The sequence below is a fragment of the Hordeum vulgare genome, chromosome 2H, assembly GCF_904849725.1.
Source record: "Hordeum vulgare subsp. vulgare chromosome 2H, MorexV3_pseudomolecules_assembly, whole genome shotgun sequence".
Classification (NCBI taxonomy): Eukaryota; Viridiplantae; Streptophyta; class Magnoliopsida; order Poales; family Poaceae; genus Hordeum; species Hordeum vulgare.
The window spans coordinates 537,470,389-537,490,631 of record NC_058519.1 but is presented as its reverse complement, the minus strand read 5'-3'; the positions used below and the strand labels follow the sequence as shown (position 1 = coordinate 537,490,631).

The 20,243-nt window shown below is 44.5% G+C and overlaps 1 protein-coding gene across 4 annotated transcripts; it reads left to right on the top strand.

The window, feature by feature from the left end:
- The first annotated feature begins 358 nt into the window (after positions 1-358).
- On the top strand, positions 359-11,975 carry LOC123427080 (diacylglycerol lipase-beta-like). 4 transcript variants are annotated; one of them, XM_045111031.1, is made up of 13 exons: positions 359-453; positions 1,615-1,753; positions 2,103-2,322; positions 2,409-2,509; positions 4,292-4,413; positions 4,495-4,586; positions 5,651-5,756; positions 6,198-6,352; positions 8,179-8,300; positions 9,021-9,166; positions 9,651-9,748; positions 9,871-10,437; positions 11,237-11,975. In XM_045111031.1, exons 2-13 carry the CDS (start codon positions 1,654-1,656, stop codon positions 11,322-11,324), a joined length of 1,917 nt encoding a protein of 638 aa, XP_044966966.1. In that variant the 5' UTR covers positions 359-453; positions 1,615-1,653; the 3' UTR covers positions 11,325-11,975. The 4 variants fall into 4 exon arrangements, with proteins under 4 accessions (XP_044966966.1, XP_044966965.1, XP_044966967.1 ...); XM_045111030.1 differs by having other exon boundaries at positions 375-453; positions 8,182-8,300; XM_045111032.1 differs by lacking the exon at positions 11,237-11,975 and having other exon boundaries at positions 375-453; positions 9,651-9,713; positions 9,871-10,046.
- The last annotated feature ends 8,268 nt before the right edge of the window (positions 11,976-20,243 follow it).

Below are 20,243 nucleotides of genomic sequence, written 5' to 3'. Positions count from 1 at the left end.
CCTCCCGCGCAGCTCCTCCTCCCAATCCGACGCCTCCTGCTCCTCCCCCTCCCCCGCCGCCGCTCCTCCCCGCCGCCGCCGTCCGACCGGCGGAGGCCCGCCATGGCCGGCGCCGGCCAGCCCGCGGCCCCCGCGGCGGCGGCGGCGGCCGGCGCCGGGGCCGGGGCCACCTCCTTCCGGGTCGGCATGGTGCGGGTCGTCTCGTTCCTCGTCGGCGGCCTCAACTGTGCCGTGCTGCTGCTCGGCCTCTACCTCGTCGACGCCGCGCTACCGCCCGGCTGCGGCTGGGGCCTCGCGCTCGCCGCCGTGCCCGCCATGGCCGCCGTCCGGGTGCTCGCGATGCTCGGCGCCGCGCGGGCCCAGCACGCCACCGCGGACGCCATTGCTCGCCGCCACCTCGACGAGGGCGCCGCCTCCGTCGCCGAGGACGCCGTGGCCCGCCACGAGATCAGGGTGAGAGACTCGATCATCAAGCTCCTGTTGCTGGTTTGGTAGATTACACCTTTCTGGTGCCTGGTAGGTGTCCCCACATAAGTAGGATCCTTTCTGGTAGCTGTAGGTGCATTCCAGATTGCATTATTCGGGTGATTTTACCTAGATTTCGATTGCTTAAAACACAGACCCATGGGGTTTCTATGCATCTGTGGATGGTTATGGTTCAGGATAGTTTCAGCTGGCGTTGCGTTGCTTCGGTCATTCTTATGAATTAGCTTAGTCGTGATTTGTAAGGTGGGTTTGATGCGATTGTGGTGTAACTGATGTAATATATCGGATGGCAATGCTGCTACGATGGTGTGGCTTTGCATGAGCTTACAGTCTGGTACTCCTCTAGTGATAGAAACCAGACAATAATGAAGCTGCAGTTTGTGGTTTTAGTTGAGCTTACAGTCTGTTAAGAACGTAATTTGATGCACAAGTTTGACAGGACTGGTAATTTTGAAATATTCTTGATGAATGATAATGTATTATTGAGGATTGTGGTACCCAACTTTGTTGTTGAACACAAGTGCACAAGATTATGTAGATTCATAATTCACTCATGCTCGCGTTGTTAACATGTTTTCCCACCAAACTCTTCCAGAACAATGCTAACAGACCGAGCATTCCATGTTGAGGCTCGCCAATGAATTATCTATATTTATACTCCCTCCGTTCCATAATGTAGTGCGTATAGATTTTCTGAAAAGTCAAACTTTGAAAACTTTGACCAAGTTTATACAGAAAACTATTTTTATCTACAATACCAAATATATAAAATATGAAACTACACCTTATGATGATTCTATTGATATATGTTTGGCATTCTAAATGTAAATATTCTTTTTTTCACAAACTTAGTCAAACCTAAGGTTTGACTTTTCAAAAAATCTATATACACTACATTATAGAATGGGGGGAGTATTCAGTTTTCCATGTTTACACTCTGTCGGAGATAATAGGGCGGATATGAAGGGACAAAAAAGAAGAGCTAAAGGAATTAAGAAAATAAGTAACAGTTTATCATATAGTTGGGATATGAACATTTCTGAAAATATGGTTGTTTAACTTGAATTATCCGAGAAGAGTATGTTTTCTACCTGTTTATCATATTGCCACTTCCATTTTGCTGAACAGGTGAGGTATAAACGCTGGTTGTGGTGGACTAGATTTGGTATGGCTGTTGGTGCATTGCAGCTGGTTGGGGCAATTTATCTCATGTTTGTCATTGTGAGTGATCTTCCCAACGAAAGAAGACCCACGTCCTGTTTCTTTGGTATGTTCGAGTTGGTTGATATCAGTTATCAGTTGTATATTCTAGCTTTGAATCTAGCCCTTTCAAGACTTTGTTTGCTGTAAGCTCACTGCCAAGTAAACCTTGTTCACATAGAACATGTGTTGAATATATTTGTTTGGATTTTCTACCTGATTTTTTTAGTTGAACAGTACAAACGGCATGCTACTTACGTTTTGTTGCAATTGGTGTCAATGTGAATATACTGAATAATATTATGCATTTTGAGGAGGACTTTATATTTTATTCAGCGTCCACTTGCCTAATTTTTCTTTGCTTCCATATGTCTATCTTGTGCTCCAATAATTAGTTTGCCTTACTTGTAATCTAGGACAGGATGGAGCTGAGCAGGTCTCCAGACGAGCATTAATTGCTTTGTTTCTTATCCTTTCCTGGGTTGTGGTCGTCCTTCAGTGCTTCACGGGTTCTGATGTACTGAGATGGCGATCATTCTATGCGACCCATGATATGGCATGGAAAGCTCATTACAGGGAAGTGTTTGATCATGGAATTCGTGAGGCTTTGTGCTGCTTAGGACGTGCAAAGTATATGTAAGTCTATATCCAGTCATTTTACACTGTGAGGTTTCAACACTAATATATCTGTTTACTCTAGTTCCTCTTATGTGCTGATTTAGGACTGTATTGGAAGAAGATGAGGTATATTCTGTGGCAAGACTTCTGGGTGAATTGGTTGCATACCGTGCTTCTGGGACTGGCCATTTGGAACTGTTAGCAGGTTGGCTCTCCGTCTCGGTAATTTCATATCAAGTATATGTTAGGTGGCCTATTAGGATTTTCTAATCATTTGCACTTCCGCCTAACCTGCATGGATATACTGAGGGTGTGTTCGGTAGCTGTTACCATCCTAGCATAGTTGTTCCCATTTGAGACATGCTAGTACATGCAACTGCAGTTGTTTGGTAGAAGTGTATGTATTGACGCATGCTGAGCTGAGACTGTGTTTGGTAGGCTGCATCAGACGAGACATGTTATGCCGAGACTGTGTTTGGTAGCCTGTATCTGAGCTAGGCTGCATGAACATTTTTTTTTGGCACCAAGACAATATTGAAACAACATTTCGACATTTCACTAAACACTTCCAGCAATAAAATAGACCGAGGAGGAGGAGGAGGCAGAGTGGCTACCTCTCACGGCGGGGACGGCGGGCTGGGTCTGGCGGCGAGGTAGACCGGGGAGGGGCGGCGACAAGCCTGACCGTCGATGGCGTGGTAGAACAGGGCGGCGGTGAGGCGACGGCGGGACGACGGGCTGGGCCTGGCAGCGACAAGGAGGAAGGGGGCCGGTGGGGATGCGACGGCGGGACGGTGGGCTGGGCCTGGCGGCGACAAGGAGGAAGGGGGCGGTGGGGATGTAGATCAGGTGACTGTCGTCATGGGTTCGCGGGAGAGAGGAGGAGTGCGAGGGGTGGCGGCTAGGTCAGGGAGGGAGGCCGAGCGAGAAAACGAGGGGAGGTCGTTCGATCCAAGTGGGTCGGGGAGGGATTTTTGCGGGGGTCGAACCCAGCGTAGCTGACCCCAGCTCGCCTGTATGGGGGTGCTCCCTTCAGCATCGTTCTGGGCCTTTTTTGCATGACTCGGCTATGCTCGGGAGAGCCCATCCACCCTGCCAAACACCTAAAAGTGGGTTGAAGAGGGAACTTTTAGTCTCATGCATCCTCTATGCATGCTACCAAACACACCCTGAAAGTTTGATATTTACCTGCCCAAAGATGTGCATAGCCATATCAGTACTCTATCCAATAAAGAATATATAAGGTCTACTACCATAATCCAACATATTAACAATAATATAGTAATCTCCTTTTTGCAGTATGCATGTTTAAGTATATGCAATATGTCCGGTGTCCACTTCCACCTCAAAAACACGACTTCTATATAAAACCAATATCTTGAATATTTTTATTTCCTATCCCTTACCCAGAAAACTGGAGGAGAAATTGTTCTTATAAGTAATCGAGCTTTGCTCAGGCATATATTCCCTCCGCCCGGAATTACTTGTCACAAAAACGGATAAAAATGGATGTATCTAGAACTAAAATACATCTAGATACATCCATTCCTATGACAAGTATTTCCGGACGAAGGGAGTATAAGACTAACTTTGTATTTCAGATGATGGTAACTTTGTTGCACAAATTTAGAATACACAAACAATAATATTGTAATTGTATATATTTGAAGTTGCCTGCAATTTGTTTTCGAGTACAGGTGAGCTTGGTGCCATTTACTTGATAGAAAATGTAAAAGTAAAACCCGTAACATTTCAGAAAGGATACCAGAAGAAAATGATGCTCAGACTGTAGCTCCATGGTCACCCTTTTCTCCTGTCTCCTAATTCAAGTAGTTGCCTTCTTACACTGGTTAGGCTAGGCAGCTCCCTTGCTATTATCCATAGATGGGTAAGTCCAAAAGGACATGGATTTACCCCTAGTATTATATTATGTGCTCCATTAGTATTAACAGCATAATAAAGATCTCTTCTATGGTATGTATTATAGGGCTTGCTCTATTGCAGAAGCATGGGAATTTGCCTGATTTGCAAACTGACCTTGTGGAGGCACCTCATAAGCTTATGCGAGAAGCTGCTATTCTCCATCCATTTGCTGAAGCATGTTACACGGTTGGACACTATCTAATTGGGACATATTTCCTAATTCCTATACATGCCTGCTTTGTATAATATAGAAAAGTATAATTGCAGGGGCCACTTCTTGATGTCGGAAGAAACCCCATTTTGTTTCCATGTGCATGGATTTATCGACAAGGCGTTTTAACTCCATGGGCGCGCCGAAGGTATGTACCATGACTTTTCTATGTTGTCTGTTAATTCTCAAACTTCCCTCGTTTTCTGTTATTACTTTGTGATCTTATTTTCCGCAACGTCATCTGGAAAAGCCTTATCCTGAAAGAGGAAAATAACTGACACCCCAATTGGATGTTAGAACTGAGCTATAAAATTGGGAACTGGAATTGTATCTTCTGAATATCAGATGTTTGGATGCTGTTGGGATTTGGAATTGGAATTGCGTCCACTTTCCATGGTATTGGAACATAACTGGGTGAGGTGAGGTCTCTCCCAATATAGTCCTCGCCCTCTGGATCTTGCAGAATCGGGTTCGAGGCACTCAAACCTCAAAGGTCACAACCACCATGGGTTCCGGGCTGACTGGGCATCCTTGCCCACCTCCGCCGCTGGCACTTGGCCGTTGCTGCCGGTTTTGCCCACCACTGCCGTCGACTGTGCCTCCACTGCAGGGTCCTTGCCTGCCATCATCGTCGCTGACTAGGTGCCACCTCCCCTAATCTCTGGCGAATGTGCTCCATGCCAGAAAGCGGCGGTCACGCCGTGATATCCCTGGTGCACCACACCGTGTTGAGCAGGACGTGTGGTTGTCTGTGTTTGGCAGGCCAAGGACATCAGCACGTGTGTGACCCAGCTAACATCCAAGACTTAGCCGCCTGTGTGATTCCATTCCATTTCTTTGGCAGCCAAACATGATTTGGATTTGGATGGTACTCCATTTCTGTACTCTTGTTTCCATAGCTGACTAAACAGAAAATTTGATTGGTCAGCCCATTTGATATCTTCTTGAAATTGAATCGGACCTCCATTTCTCCAAACCCAATTCAGTTCTGACATCGAAACAGATCCTTAGTGAATTAAGCTAAATTGTACTGTTCTCTGTATCCTCATTGGTCTGAAGTTGAAAATTCTTGTTATACACTAGTGTTCTCAATCTAATCAATGATGTATGCACATCTTCATGATTGTTGATCTGTGGTGTTTCCCTAAAAGCAGAACAGTTTATGCTGTTCTTTACTTACATAACAGTTACTACATACCAATCCCTGTTCAGGCGTCCTGCACTTGATGGTGATAACTGGTGGCGCGGGCATGCTGCAGCTTTCCTTAGATTTGTTAAGCTAGCACCTACAGCACTTGTTCGAGGCCGTGTTCGTCAGGTAATGCCATATTGATGTCGAATAAAACTGGGATGCATAATTATTTTAACCATTTGCAAATAGCATTGGTAACATAATCTATGTTTCTTTGCTGACACATCTTTTCATTTTGCACTCATTTACATTTAGCTGATCCTTGGTGGTCAGTTTCTGTATTCTGCTTATACTTAGTGGTTGGTTTTCCATGAATTTTTGGGGATTAGTTCGTCCTTTTAGAGTGTACTAATAGTTTAATATACAGCATCTAACTACCCTGAGTAGTTGAGAACCTGAAATTGGTGTTAATGATCCATTGTGTTTGCCACTATGTGCTGAATTTTTCATAGGAGGCATGCATCCACTTCAAGCAAGGCATCATGAAACAGTTTAAAATGTGGCTGAGAAAATAATGTGTTGAAATCTTTAAGAGAATCTGATGATCACCTTTATTCAACTATGCAGAGCAAGCGTGAAGCTGCTTACTTTGTTGTGGTCCTCCATGACAAAAAAACTGTTCTTATTGGGGTGCGTGGGACAGAGACACCAGAGGATCTCATAACCGATGGACTATGCAGAGAATGTGCTTTCACCATGGAAGATTTGGATGGACTAGTAAAGTACGTTCATCTTAATAGCCACCTATTCTGTTCTCACCTTATCCATTTCTAGAATTCTAGTTATATTGTTCAAAATAGCTTGTTTAAATTCTGCTCTGAGAGAGCACACGTGGAAGGTCTATTTTGCCTTTTGGTTAGAAGACATGCTCCACTGTATTGCTCCTTTGCTCTATATATGGTGCAGCTAGTCCTTTGTTTTTTTTAAATATTTTGCACTGTGCACCATATTTAGCCATGTTGAATAAATCCACATTTTGTGATGTTTGAACTTGTTAGGTCGTTGTGTCATCCTTGAATTTGTAAGGTTGAACTGTGATAGCCTTACATAATGGAGGAGTATTTGAATAAAAAATAATGAACCAGATGCGTTAAAACAATGGCTAATATTGGTGCACAATTGCAAAATGAATGAAAGAATGAAAGGACCCGGTCATACCATATACAGAGCAAAGGAAAATAAGTCGACCATATCCTGAACCAAAGGGTAACATAGACTTTTCACATGTGCTCCCTCTCCTAGTAGCTCAAGAAATAATATTTGAGTGATTCCTGTGTGCTCTGGTAAATAACCCAGATTTTGCAGTTGTACTGAACAGTTAACGTTTTTAGTTAATTTGAGCAGTTGACACAAAATAACAGTGTCTCATAGCCATTTTTTCTTTAATGTGTAGGCTGTGGCTCGTGTTTGGAGCCTCAGCTTTGGGGATTGTTTGCCCGTAGCAGATAGGGTTAGTGTGATAGCCTGGCTTATTAGGGATGATAGACTACTCATATCAATAAGGAATTCCTTCTTTTCCGGGAGCCCATTTGAACAGAACTCTCAGGCCAGTGTAGATCCTGCCAGGAGTAACGACTGCCGACGGGTGTGTCCGGGGCGTTACAAGTTTGGTATCAGAGCCGACCCTCGTGGTTACACGGATGTTTGCGGATAGGTGTGCGGTCATGTTGTTCATGACGTTTGTGATCCGTCGTGGCACACGGCATGGTACATGCACTGAACTGGATGCACAGACGTTTGTACCAAGAGGGAACGCTCCTGTGGCCCGACGAGGGCGTCGGTTCCTCTGAGTGGTGGTGTATGTGACTACTCATATCAATAAAGAATTCCTTCTTTTCCGGGAGCCCGTTCGAACAGAACTCTCAGGTTAAGCGTGCTTGGCTTGGAGTAGTTCTAGGATGGGTGACCGGCCGGGAAGTTGATCCCGGGTGCGCATGAGTGAAGACAAAGTGCGCAGAAAAGACTAGTATTGATATGTGAGGCCAGTCTAGATCCTGCCAGGAGTAACGACCGCCAGCGGGTGTGTCCGGGGCGTTACAGTTAGTATCTGAATTTTAATAAACGCAAAATTTGGTCCAAGAATTTTAGTTTAGTTGATTTTGAATGTGTTTTAAATGTCACATACTTTTCCATCATTACCAGCTTCCCAACTATTGCATAGCTGGTTCTTTGCACAGTTAAAGAAAATGGCTATTGTAGTGCTTTGAATTAATACATTATTAGTGTTGGTGATAAAAAACAGTTTGTGTAGCAGTGAAATTTTGGTGAAAAGGCTCATGTAGCGCTTTGAACATCATCGTAGCTAGAGTCCATAAAAAATGCTGCTTGTAAGCTCGTAGTATGGTAAGGGAAATCAGATAATTAGACTTGGTGACTTAGTGTGGAGTAGTATTTCAGTAGAAAAACTGATACAAAGAATAAACTGAACAAGTTACTGAGCTGAGGCGCCAACTTAGAGGTTTGAGACCATTTAAAGTGTTATTTTTTGGGTGATATCCTGTATCCACAACCCCTTTTGTTTTTTACACTTTGCTAATATTATCTTCAGTAGTGAACTATTACCTGTAACTACGAGGGAGAGAGTTATTTCTACATTCCCGCACTATGGACATGGTGGAATTGTAGAGGCTGCTCGGGAGCTTTTCATGCAACTCAACGACTGCACAGGAGGTTTGATTTTCCAAATAAAATGTTTATAATTTAGTTTAGTTCAGCAATTCAAATTCCGGTATCTGAAAAGGCTTAATCATGCTCATGTCCGCTTTCTGTAAATACCTTGTAATCTTGTATACTGCATGTTTCAGTGTACTTCACTGTATTAACTATACTATACTGAAACATGCTGGGTACAGTGCTGGTGCAGAAAGTACGCTATCCCCTCCGATTCATATTATCTAGTGCTCCAACTTATCTGGTACAACTTTAGTACAAAGTTGTACTAGATCAGTGACAAGTAATATGGATCGGAGGGAGTACTATTTTTGGAACCTTGCCATCCAATTGTTATTGGTTAGCACATCAATAGCCAGGGCTAGTTTAATACTCCCTCCGTTCCTAAATATAGGTCCTTTTAGAGATTGTACTATTAGACTACATACGAAGCAAAATGAGTGAATCTACATTCTAAAATATGTCTATATACATTCGTATGTAGTCTTCTAGTGAAATCTCTAAAACTGCTTATATTTAGGAACGGTGGGAGTACTAATTTTAATTTTCTTCTGTATAATTATTTGATTTTGTTTGCAACATAACCAACTGCTCAGTATATTTGATTTCGTTTTTACTAAGCTATCACCTGGGATTGGAAGATTAGATGCAATATGTGTATTTATTGACCACTTTACGTGAAACATATTTGTGGTGGCTAATCTGTTCTCTCTCTCTTAGATAATGATAACTCAGAAAACACGTCCTCCAGAAAACATGGATTTCTATCGACGCTTGTCCAGGAGGGCAGTGAGTGTCATGGATATAAAATTCGTGTCGTTGGACATTCTTTAGGAGGCGCTGTTGCTACAGTCCTTGGAATGATGGTAAACATGTTGAACCGTCACTGTTATTTGCATACGCATTCTTCGTTAATTATATCCCTTTTCCACTGTCATTCTTATTTTCTAACTTCCCGGGAACTGAGCTGTAGCCCAGTAGTAACCGTGCAGTTGCGCAGTTGTGTCACTCCACCCACCAGGGTACTCCTGTGATGCAAATTAATCTCTCGGTTTCTTAACGACAAAATGAACTGGCTTCCTGTTATCTTTTTCAAAGAACACCATGGGGCTTCCCCCACACCCCCAACTTCAATGGTCTACACTCTTACTTTGACGAATTTAGATGACTGACACAACTGCTAAATATTATGCGGCAAGCTATTCGCCCCACAATTTTTAATATGCATAAATCTTTCATCAACACTTATGATTTCACTTGCTGTTTTCTACCTTTGTTCATGATTTGTTTTATATCCTACCTGTAGATGCTGATTAGTGGCTCTTCAAAGCTTAACTTGTTCTCGCACAGCTTTTTGGCAGATACCCAGACGTGCATGTGTATGCTTATGGTCCACTTCCTTGTGTGGATTTGGTAATAGCCGAAGCCTGTTCACAGTTTGTTACCACGTAAGGGTAAACTGGAAGCTGTTTTATGGCCTGCTTTATCCATGAAACTTCTATCCTTGACGTGATGTCCTCTTAACAAGGTTTATTGTCATCTTTCACTGATTGTTTCCTCTTCCTTACAGCATTGTAAACAACGACGAATTTTCTTCCCGCCTTTCAATCAACTCAATCCTGAGGCTACGATCTGCTGCAATAAGTACTCTTTCAGATAATTCTCCAGATGATACAGCAATGATACAAAAACTCGCTCGCAGAATTTTGAATGCAAACAAGTATCATGAAAGGCAGTCTCCACACCAGGATGCATTATGCAATACTGAGCCAGACCCTCAAGATTTGCAAAATGGCTTTGGTGGCTACGATGGACCCAGTTCATCCATAGATGAGCCCAGAAGCTATCGAAGCCTACAAATTGATCAGGATGTCCGGAGGATTCCACTTGATGGGCATGATTCCGGTTTGGAAGAGGCTCAGACATCCTCTGGGGAAATACTAGTTGAGTCTCGAGAGATGTTTCTTGCAGGCTTAATTATTCATGTGGTGCGGAACAGAAGAAGCCTCTTTCCTCTTTGGAAATGCTGGAACCCTCAGGAAGCTGAACAACCATATAAAGCTGTTTTTGCGAAAAGAGAGAACTTCAGGGATATTGCTGTTACTCCTTCTATGTTCATGGATCACTTACCATGGAGGTAAAGCTAAAATTGTTTTTAACCAACTACAACTAATACTTACACTACAGGCAGTTTAGTAAAGCTACTAACCTCTTACAGTCATACCTGATATAGTAGCAAATGCTCTGTAACTAGTAAATGGAGCGTTACTACCTTTCTCGGGGAGGATATAGCATACACAGACCATTATCCTAGAAATGACATAACTTTCAAAGAAAAGGGCATAAAACCATAGTCAGGTCCCATTACTCTTTCGTGGCAAATTTGCATCTGAATCCGACATTCATGTTTGTTAGACTCGTGTCTCAGTCAAATAACACTGACGACACCTTGGCCCTTCTATTGTACCAACTTGCCCGTACACATTGAATTGCACTAGCATGTGATGTTAGTTGGCCTAAATTGTACTAGCACTACTGGGCTAACCTTTTCTGGTGAGAAGCAAGTGCAAAAGACTAAGGGTGGTGCTACGTGTGCATAGGCTGTATCGGTGGTGGGCCTTAGAGCAAATTTTGGATGGAGGGTATTACATCCTGTCTCGTGTCAAATATGCTGGGTCTAAGTACCAGATACATGTGTTTCAAAGCTCGCCTCGTTCGATTGTTTTTCCATGAGGCAAAAGGCGACATTGGAGTTTGTTAGGACTAGAGGCAACATGTTTAATAACTGTTGATAATTGAAGTGCATAGCTTTGCTTATACCGTACTTCACCCTTTTTTTCCTTGGCTGCATTTAAAGGCTGCAAACTCAGTTGCTATGCATCTGCACTGATTTATTCGCCTAAAGTTGCGCTAACATCTCATGCTTTTGAAATCAGGTGTCGGTTTGCTATGCAGAGAACTCTGGAAGCCCAACCATCACATCATCGAGCTAATTCTGATTCACCTGTACAACATTTAGTCTGACCAGGGCAAAATTTACCATCGATGCTTTAAGACTATGGAAGGAACAAGTCATCCTATGCCGCGAGCATGGTTTTTATAAGTTGCAGCTATTTCTCTCCATGCAAGAGATATGTGTGGCGACGGTTCCGCTCTAATAATCTGCTGAGCTTATTAACACTGCCAGACTGCATGGGCATGGGCATGCACCAACCGGTGATATATCTGGCTGAAAGGAAATCTGATGACTTCATACACAGCAATACAGCACATTAATCAACAATATCGTCTACTTATCTACTTGCCCTGGCAGTGTCCTGCATTGATGGATGGTGCGGCCATATACCCCTGCTAGTACCGGACTGTTCTCATTCTTTATTGTGCAGCCGCGCCTGCTTGTTCATATCCAATTTTTTAATTCATGCTAACATGTAGATATTTACACAGAAGATATAGCTAGATTTACCGACTAACAAGTGACAATAAAAATGTGATTGTTTAACCTAGAGGCTAATAAAACACTTTGATAGTTCTGGTCCTGAGCATTTTTGTCAGTTTGCAGTTACTTGTACTGAGATGCTAGTATGTTTCTCTGCCCAGAAAACGTGTTGTGTATTTCTAGTCGACAAGTAATATTCCATGGCGAAAGCAAGTAAGATGTTATTTCTAGCGCTAGCCTTTTGTTGTATTGTCATACATATCTATCCATTGACGATATAGTACTCCCTCTGTCCCATAATATAAGACGCTATTACATCCTTGGTGGATGTAATAATGTCTTAATATCATGGACGGAGGGAGTATTTTGTCTTGGGAGACAATGATCAGGGCACATCCATTGCATGCTGAACCCGAAAAAAATTGAGTATATAAATTATATTTGGATGAAGGATCACAGATCTTGCATGTCAATTATCCTTGAGTTGCCTGGATGGATGGCATCTGAAGTATCGTGAGTACTTACAGCTGATCGATCTCGTCCCCATTAATTAATCTTGTTTCGCTCATGTACTTTGAACATAAAAAAAAATTAATCTTGTTTCGCTCATGTACTTTGAACATCACACTGTGACTTGCAGACTTGATCACGTTGTTGCTCTGTACAATGGTACTTCCGCCCTTAAATGAAGACAGACCCACCATGGATGCCAATGCCATGCACACTCAGGCCGTCACAGTGTTTGTTAGTTAGTTGAAATGTGGAATTGAGGGGCATGGGTGGCCCTGCCATGACCTGTCTCGCCGTTGCCCTGGTGGAAATGGAACATGGAACGTGCCGTTGCGGTGCGTCGTGAATGCGCCGTGCCAGATGACAGCGCACGCACGCACGCCGCGGGAAAGGAACCATCGGAATGAGCACACTGGTTCTAGCTCGGCATTGAACCATCTGCATGCCTGTGCAGTACAGTGCTGGACGCGTCCCCCACCATGTGTTGGTTGGGTTTATGCTCGGCGGTCCGCACAGATACGGGCCGTACTTGCGATACGCTTTGGGGTCACTCGCTGAGTCACCGGCGAGTGGCGGGTTTAACTGCTCCGGCTCACATGCGCCGCTGGCCAGGCAATCAGTGGCCGGTTCGGAAGCCGGAGGGAGGGCCTGCAGATTAAGGCCAGGGCTCAGGAGGACGACACGGGAGAGCAAACCCAGTCTTCACGCAAGCCAGCCACGGCCACCGATCATTTCGGAAGAAAAAGGTAACAACCGGATGCTAATCAGTCAGAGGATCGAACAGAAGAATCTTGACGCCGCGCAGGAACGCTGCCGCATGCGGCCCTCAAATTAACACCTCCAAAGTTGGCGGCACCGAACGTGACACGAACGAAGGAATGAAATAAATCCCCGCCTGATTCGGCCTCGGTGCGTGCGTACGTACGTACGTTGGTAGGCTGATGGGCATGGCTAAACCGATGAGTAATCAGGCACCGAATCCGGGCCAGCACGGCGCCCACCACCAGCCAACGCTCATCAGCCCATGCATGCGTGGTGGCTCGGGCAGGCAGGCAGGCGGTGCAGGCAGCGACCGACGGAGCCGGCACGGGCACGCACGCTTGGGACGTGGGGAGTTGCAACCCCAACTGCTCCCGTCCCGCTTCTCGCTCGACCGAACCGGACCAGGCATTGCACGTCGCCTCTTGCACGGGCAGTTCAGTTTGCCTCTAGGTCCCAGCTCGCGGCACGTCAACGCGTACTGGATGTGCTGAGCTGACTTCTAGGCGCTGTTTCGGTTTCGTCCTGCGAATTGACCTAGCCAGTCCGGGAAGAGATGGATGGATAACGAGGGCTCCTCTATCCATATTTTCTGAGTGCATCTTAGAGGGAAAGTTGAGTGGTAGAGGGCATGCATTAGCAGCCATTGTTCCTGTGTAGGTGGTACGGAGCCGGGAGCCGATCCTTCATACATGAATGGTCCGCTTTACTTCACGGGATTTCAGTGAGCTGAGCAGTACGTAGCCATCCGTTCCCTGGAGACCTGGCAGGTTTGCTATACATGCATGAATCATGATCCATCATCCCCAATAGAGAAAGAGAAAGGGAAAGGGAAAAGGAAAATAGTGTACTAGTGCTACTACTAATAAGCGAGCTGGGATCACAACCGACCTGCAGTGGCCTCTGTGGTTTAGCTATCAAACAGTCTTTTCTCATGCATGGCGATGGCGGCTGCCCGCACTCCATCGGCCTGCGTTTCATCCTCAAAGGTCGCTTTCCCTCTCCTCTATTCTTTTCTCATGCAGGGCGGCTGGCCGCGCCCAACTTGCAGCAGCAGCAGCGAGAGCTCTTTACTTTGCTGCGTCTTATCAGTTTTCACGTGCTCCCCGGCCGCATGGGCCTGGCCGGTCGGACAGCAGCCGGGTTAATAGCGACGCTACTCAAAAAGGGCTAGGATCAGAATCAGATGATCGGTCAATTATCACAGACCTTGCAACCATTTCCTCAACTCAATTTAGGCCCCGTTTGTTTCAGAAGTCTCAGGATTTTTTAGTCCTAACTAAAAAGTCCCTAGTTCCTATCCGTTTGTTTTTATGTACTAAACAGGAACTAAAGGTCATTAAGTGACATACAAAAAGACCAGGGACATTGTTGAAAAAAGTGCCAAAAAGTTCCAAAAAGACCCTCCAATACAGACTTCTTCTTTTAGTTTTAAATGTCCATTTTAGTCCCTAAAAGTCCCTCCTGAAAACAAACACCCCCTTATACTGTACCACTAGTCTAATACAGTGCTGCTGCTACCACTAGATATGAATTTATGAGCCCTCTTTTCTCGCTGCTACTTACCAATGTTAATTTCTTTCCCGGACGCAGAGGGGAATTTATTTTCCTTCATTTTATATTATAAAGCAACAACCAATCGATACGACCAGATCGTTGGGGCCGCAGCAGCACGGTCACACATATGTAAAGGGATTATGTAAGACATAACAACATAGTTTCCCGTAGGAACGGGATAAAAGTTCCGGGAACATAGAACGGTCAACACGATCGAGAGAGAAAGTGTCCTGAAAACTTCGGCCTCCCTTTCGCCCTTGTAGTGCGCCAATGAAAAGTTGAGGCAAAGCTTTGTAGCGACTTGTGTCTCTCGGGGTCGAGGAATCTCTCAACGCATCCTCTGAGTGGAGGGATAAAGTTGTGACCAAACAATTAGTGCATCAACGATCGGTCACCTCACACAGGATGCCCACTCCACTCTACAGACAGGCACAACAGGCAGAGAGAAGCGTGCATATATGATGTCAAGCGATACTTACGCAAGTCCCCACAACCCAGAGTAACATACATTATCCGGACACGTTCTTCTAGCCAATCTAGTGATCGAAGTTGGTTCTTGTTGCACTTGCAGTTGCATCTATAGTTTATTCAGTCACGCACTCACGGATACAATTGGTGCTTCAGGGAATAAGTTTGACCATTTGCGAAGCTAAAAGCAGCTGAGATCCCCTACCCTCAATGTATTGTGTAAAGAAAAGAGCATCCGTCCTGATCATGGTCACCTGACTGCCGTCCGGATCATGTCACCAGTGGGTATTAAACAACGTGGAATCGAAGATTAGGGGTCACCAACCTTGTGATCTCTTGTTTTCGATCTCGTTAGAAAGATGCTCTTTTGTTTTGTTTTGTTTCTACGGGGACAGGTCAAGTGCAGTGCCGTCACCTTCGAATATCCATATCCTGTCAGTGAGAAAAGCATCTCTACCATTGCTGACTGTTTTTCGACAATTTGGTCACGCAATAGACCTGCCTTTCAAAAGAGAGGGGCGAAAAAAGAGATATGAACCTTCTTTCTCCGTTTGATTAGTGGTCGATTTGGGCCATCATTAGTCGAATCATAATGCAATCCCCAGCGGATTAGTTATCGGTAGTGTATTAGCCGTCCCAGAAAAAGAAATACTCCTACATTGGAATGGACCTGTCTTTCAAAAGAGAGAGGGAAAATAACAAAAGAAAAAGGTTAGATTCAACTAATCGGTCTTGGACCATACTACATCACCAGTCGATTCATCATGTAGCCTACAGTGGATTAGTTATGAGAAGAGAAATTCAGAGCCCTTCCACCAACCCACCCCACCCACGAAACGACACGTCACGAAACAAACGAGCGACTTGTGGGGCGCTCCGCTGCATCACGTCCCGTTATTCCCGACCGCTCCATCGGCAAACAATGAGTCTGTAGACTGCAGTGATCATGCAGTGGGAGTGTCGCACTACAGGCCTCCTTCCTTCCTGCAGTGCCCCTCGCCTCGATCCATTTTGTAGCTAAGAGCATCTATGTCCAGCCGGAATTAGCAAATATGATTCCTATATAAAGGCGTGTTCGAAAACCTTCCACTCCGCTACGCCGCTCCAGGAGCGGGTGGAGCTGCCGTTCAAAACTGTAGAGCTGGTCAATAGACACTCCTCAGATTCTTGAATTACAGGGAGCCGGTGGATTGCCGAACAACCCCTAAATCTCTGGGTGCGTTCGGTAAGTGTCCGAACGTGTTTGTTTTGAGTTTTTATTTTTTCATCCGTACGATCACACTTTTCATATTAATTTTTATATGTTCGATAATTTGCACGTGATTCGTGGAGAAAAAAGTGAAGAAAGAATGAATAAGAAAAAAAAAAGATGATGCGAGATGGGGTCGTGTTCCACGTGGCGGATTGAACGGGCATGTCCGGACGTGTCCGCAAGCCTTCATATCGTTATTATACTTAAGATGTACTCCCTCTGTAAACTAATATAAGAATGTTTAGATTACTAAAGTAGTGTTATAAATGCTCTTATATTAGTTTACGGAGGAACTATATAATAAATATCGGTCGGTCAGAATGTTTGAGATGAATATTAGAAGGTTCGGTTAAATCGCGTTTTTTGACCGAACGACCTGTCCGAACATTTAAAAAATATACAAAGGGTTTCGGTTATAGATGTTCTAAGTTGGCTACTCTTGAGTCGTCCTAAACGTTATCCAAACGGGGAATCTCTGTATGCTTTTGTTCCATCAGATGGCGATCAGTGCACGAGACGCATCCCTTTTTCTGCGCTCCAGGGTGATACGTGAACGTGACCTAGACTTTGCGAGAAATGGAGAAAAGCAGCCGTGCGCGCGCGGGGCGTACGTGCATGCATGCATTCGTGTAGCTCAGAGGGTATTTGTTTTCAAGAACTTATTGATTTTAGGGATTTAAAAAAGTCCCTATAAGTCCCACCTAAACCAAACACAAGGTACTTATTGAGACTTATTGTGGTGATTTGGGACTTATCAAATAAGACTCTCACGGAGGAGCTAGCTTATTGAGACTTATCCCGGGCCGGACCTACCCCGCGTCGCTCCAGGCCCGCCTCTCGCCCCGTCGCCGCCCCGCCTCTCGCTCCGTTCGCCGCCCCGCCTCTCGCCCCGTCGCCGCCCCGCCTCTCGCCCCGTCGCCGCCCCGCCTCGGTTCGTTCTGCCTCGGTTCGCCGCCCCGCCTCGGTTCGTTCTGCCTCGGTTCGTTGCAGCGGTGCCTCCAATCGCCGGACAGGCCCTCTCCTGAGCCTCGTTGCAGCGGTGCTTATCCTGCGTGCAATTCATTTGTATGAACAAGGGTTATGTGAACAAGTGTATTATTAGGTGCAACATGGACTTATAAGTCTTTGTAAACAAACAGACAGAAACTCAGGACTTATAAATCCCTGTAAACAAATAGATAAAGACTTATAACTTATAAGTTGAGACTTAAAAAAGCATTAGGAAAAAAAATACTAGGACTTATGAAACAAACAGCCCTCGATCTCAAGAGCTTTTCAAGGAGAGCTCGATCGCGTACTACGTGCTGCCCCACAGTCGACCACATGCATGCACGGCTATGGACTGCCATACGCGTTACGCTGTGTATTAAATATTAACTTCTACAGCTAATTTTTGTCAAAAAATATTAAAAACGGCCACAGCTACCATAGCGCAATCGTCTTCCCTGTCCGTGCACCACCACGGTACCTTTCACGTCTGACTAGCTAGCTTATCCCCGTCACTGTTATAAACAACCCCGCGGTATTAAAGCATCTACAAACGCGAGAGTAGACCGTTCGGTTAATGTCCGGTCATAAAAATACAATTTAATTAGATTTTTTATATTTATCTCAAACATCCGGATTAACCAACATTCCTCATATTCATCTTAAATATAAGGACGATATGTGGGTTTATGAACGTGTCCGGACAGTCTGTCACATAGGAAGCGACTTCACCCGGTCCACATTTTCTCTTTATTTATTTATTTTTTCTTTTCCTTTCTTCTTCTCCATCAATCGCGTGTAAGTCATATGAGAGGAAAAAAATATAAGAAGTACGGTAGCGCGGACAAAAAAGTAAAGGCTTAAAACGGACACACCCAATCACTGACTGGACAAGACCGTGGGTCATATTTTCTAAGTCTGGCTGTAGATACTCTGAAGTGCAATTCTGACGCAGCGACACAATTTGTCCGCCCATGTTTGTTTGAGTCTAGTGGACAAAAAACTCATTCCAATGTAGAGGCCCTTTGTCATTTTGTATTCATTTTATGTTTGTTAAGATCCATTTTGGTTTCAGATTTGGACAGGAGACGAACACAAAACAAAACGTATGTTTTCTGTGTCCTCTTTATCCATCTCTGTCCGTGCATGACTTGTGTGATCCAGCTGTCATCCACTCACATAACTTTCTCTCTCTTTTCTCTCTCGCGTCCCGTCTTGGCTCAGGTGATGCCCCCTCGCCGTGCTTGCCTTGGCCACGTCACGCAGTGTTGTCGCCGCGCTCGCCCTGCCGCACCGCGGCCTCCCTTAGGCTGAGTTGCCTTACACAATTTTATTATGATCTTATAGAGTTGTTTTTGTATAAATGTGGTTTATCTAACTGTCAACTTTTGTGATTTAGATGGAGGAGCAGAGCCGCCTTGTTACGACCCCTACAACCCTAGACGTCGTCTCGAGGCTGGTTGGGTACTCGGTGTTCGCACTCACCTATGAGGAGAGGACCCTAGCAGACACCCAGAAGGCTCTACAATACGTCAATAGCGCTGAAGGATGTCCCAGGGCAACCACTAGGAGTGTATATAAGCCACCCGAGCTCCTGGACAAGGGTTGAACACTCTTTGTAATCACACACCCCCAAAAAAACATAAAGCCTCCGAGCACCACACGTAGGGTCCTTACCTCTCCGAGAGGGGCTAGAACTCCCTAAATATGAGTGAGACACCTATGCCGTAGCTAGGCTTCTCCCTCATTCGTACCCCTAATACTATTGTCAGGATCATTCGCTCGACACGTGTCCCCTTTGGCTTTCTACTATTTGGCTTACGATAAGCTTCTTTTCACCTCTGAGGTGGAGTAATCTTCTTCTTTATAGCTTCCATCATGCAGATAGATTTAGACTCCCTGTTGTGTTTCTACTTTCAAGTACTTTTCCTCGAGCGAATTCAAAAACTTAGAAAAGTATTTCAAAACATGCAACATGGGGCCAGTTCTTTAGCTCACGACATAAGTCTTTTACTTTTGTAGTCCAAAGGAAAGACTTGATGCAACCATAAACAAGATCAACCTTACCCTTTTCCTTTGAACAAAGGTACCAACTTTTAGCATTATACCTCATCATGTCAAGTAAACTCGGAACCTCTGATATCTCGGTTCCCATAAAACAACCTTTAGAAGCAAGATCTAAAGCTTGTTTAATTACTTTGTAGTTCAACCCACCATAAAAGAAATTAACTATTAAGTAATCAGGATTATGGTGTTCACGGCATGCGAAGAGTATTTCACGATACCTTATATATGCATCTAATAACTTCTTACCTTCTTGTTGCCAAAGCTGCTAATCTTCATTCTTATTGTATATAATTTCCCTTGATATAATAACAAGCATAGAACACAGTCAACAATTATGACCAGTCCCTCAAGATGTTCACAGGCTGGCGTTCTAGCCATTTGGAAGCCCCTCCATCAAAAGAATAAGGAAATATTTTTGCCTTTATTTCTTCATAAGTCAAGTCCCGCAACTGAAATGTTCCACATGCTTGGTCAAAATCTTTAATATGTGTATACGGGCCTTCAGTTGCATAACATCATAATATATTTTCTTTCACCATAGAAATCAACCGAGGCTTGATCTCATATGTTTTGCCAAGTAGGTTAGAACCAACTGATATAACATTCTCTCCTCGAGACGGTTCTGCCACCAATTCCACTCCTACCTGAAAAACTTGTTCTTGAAGGACCATGGCTGCTCTTTATGTGCAAAAACCGCTAGAACATAGAATAATTCAAAACTTAAGGCAAGGCACAATAGCACTCAACTCCCCCGACAACGGCACCATGAAAAGCTTGATAACTTGCAAGTGCATAGGGTTTAGTTGTAGTCTTTTCGAAGTAAGGGTATCGATCCCACAGGGAGCATATGAATCAGACTTTTGCCTCTTCTAAAGAGTTATATATTTTTATGCCTGCAAATAAT

Excerpts from the sequence above, each read along its gene's own strand:
- LOC123427080 (XM_045111031.1), top strand. The coding sequence starts at position 1,654 with ATGGCTGTTGGTGCATTGCAGCTGGTTGGGGCAATTTATCTCATGTTT. Across the intron at positions 4,587-5,650 it reads ACTCCATGGGCGCGCCGAAG|GCGTCCTGCACTTGATGGTG; the intron begins GTATGTACCATG and ends ATCCCTGTTCAG. Across the intron at positions 9,749-9,870 it reads TGTTCACAGTTTGTTACCAC|CATTGTAAACAACGACGAAT; the intron begins GTAAGGGTAAAC and ends TCTTCCTTACAG.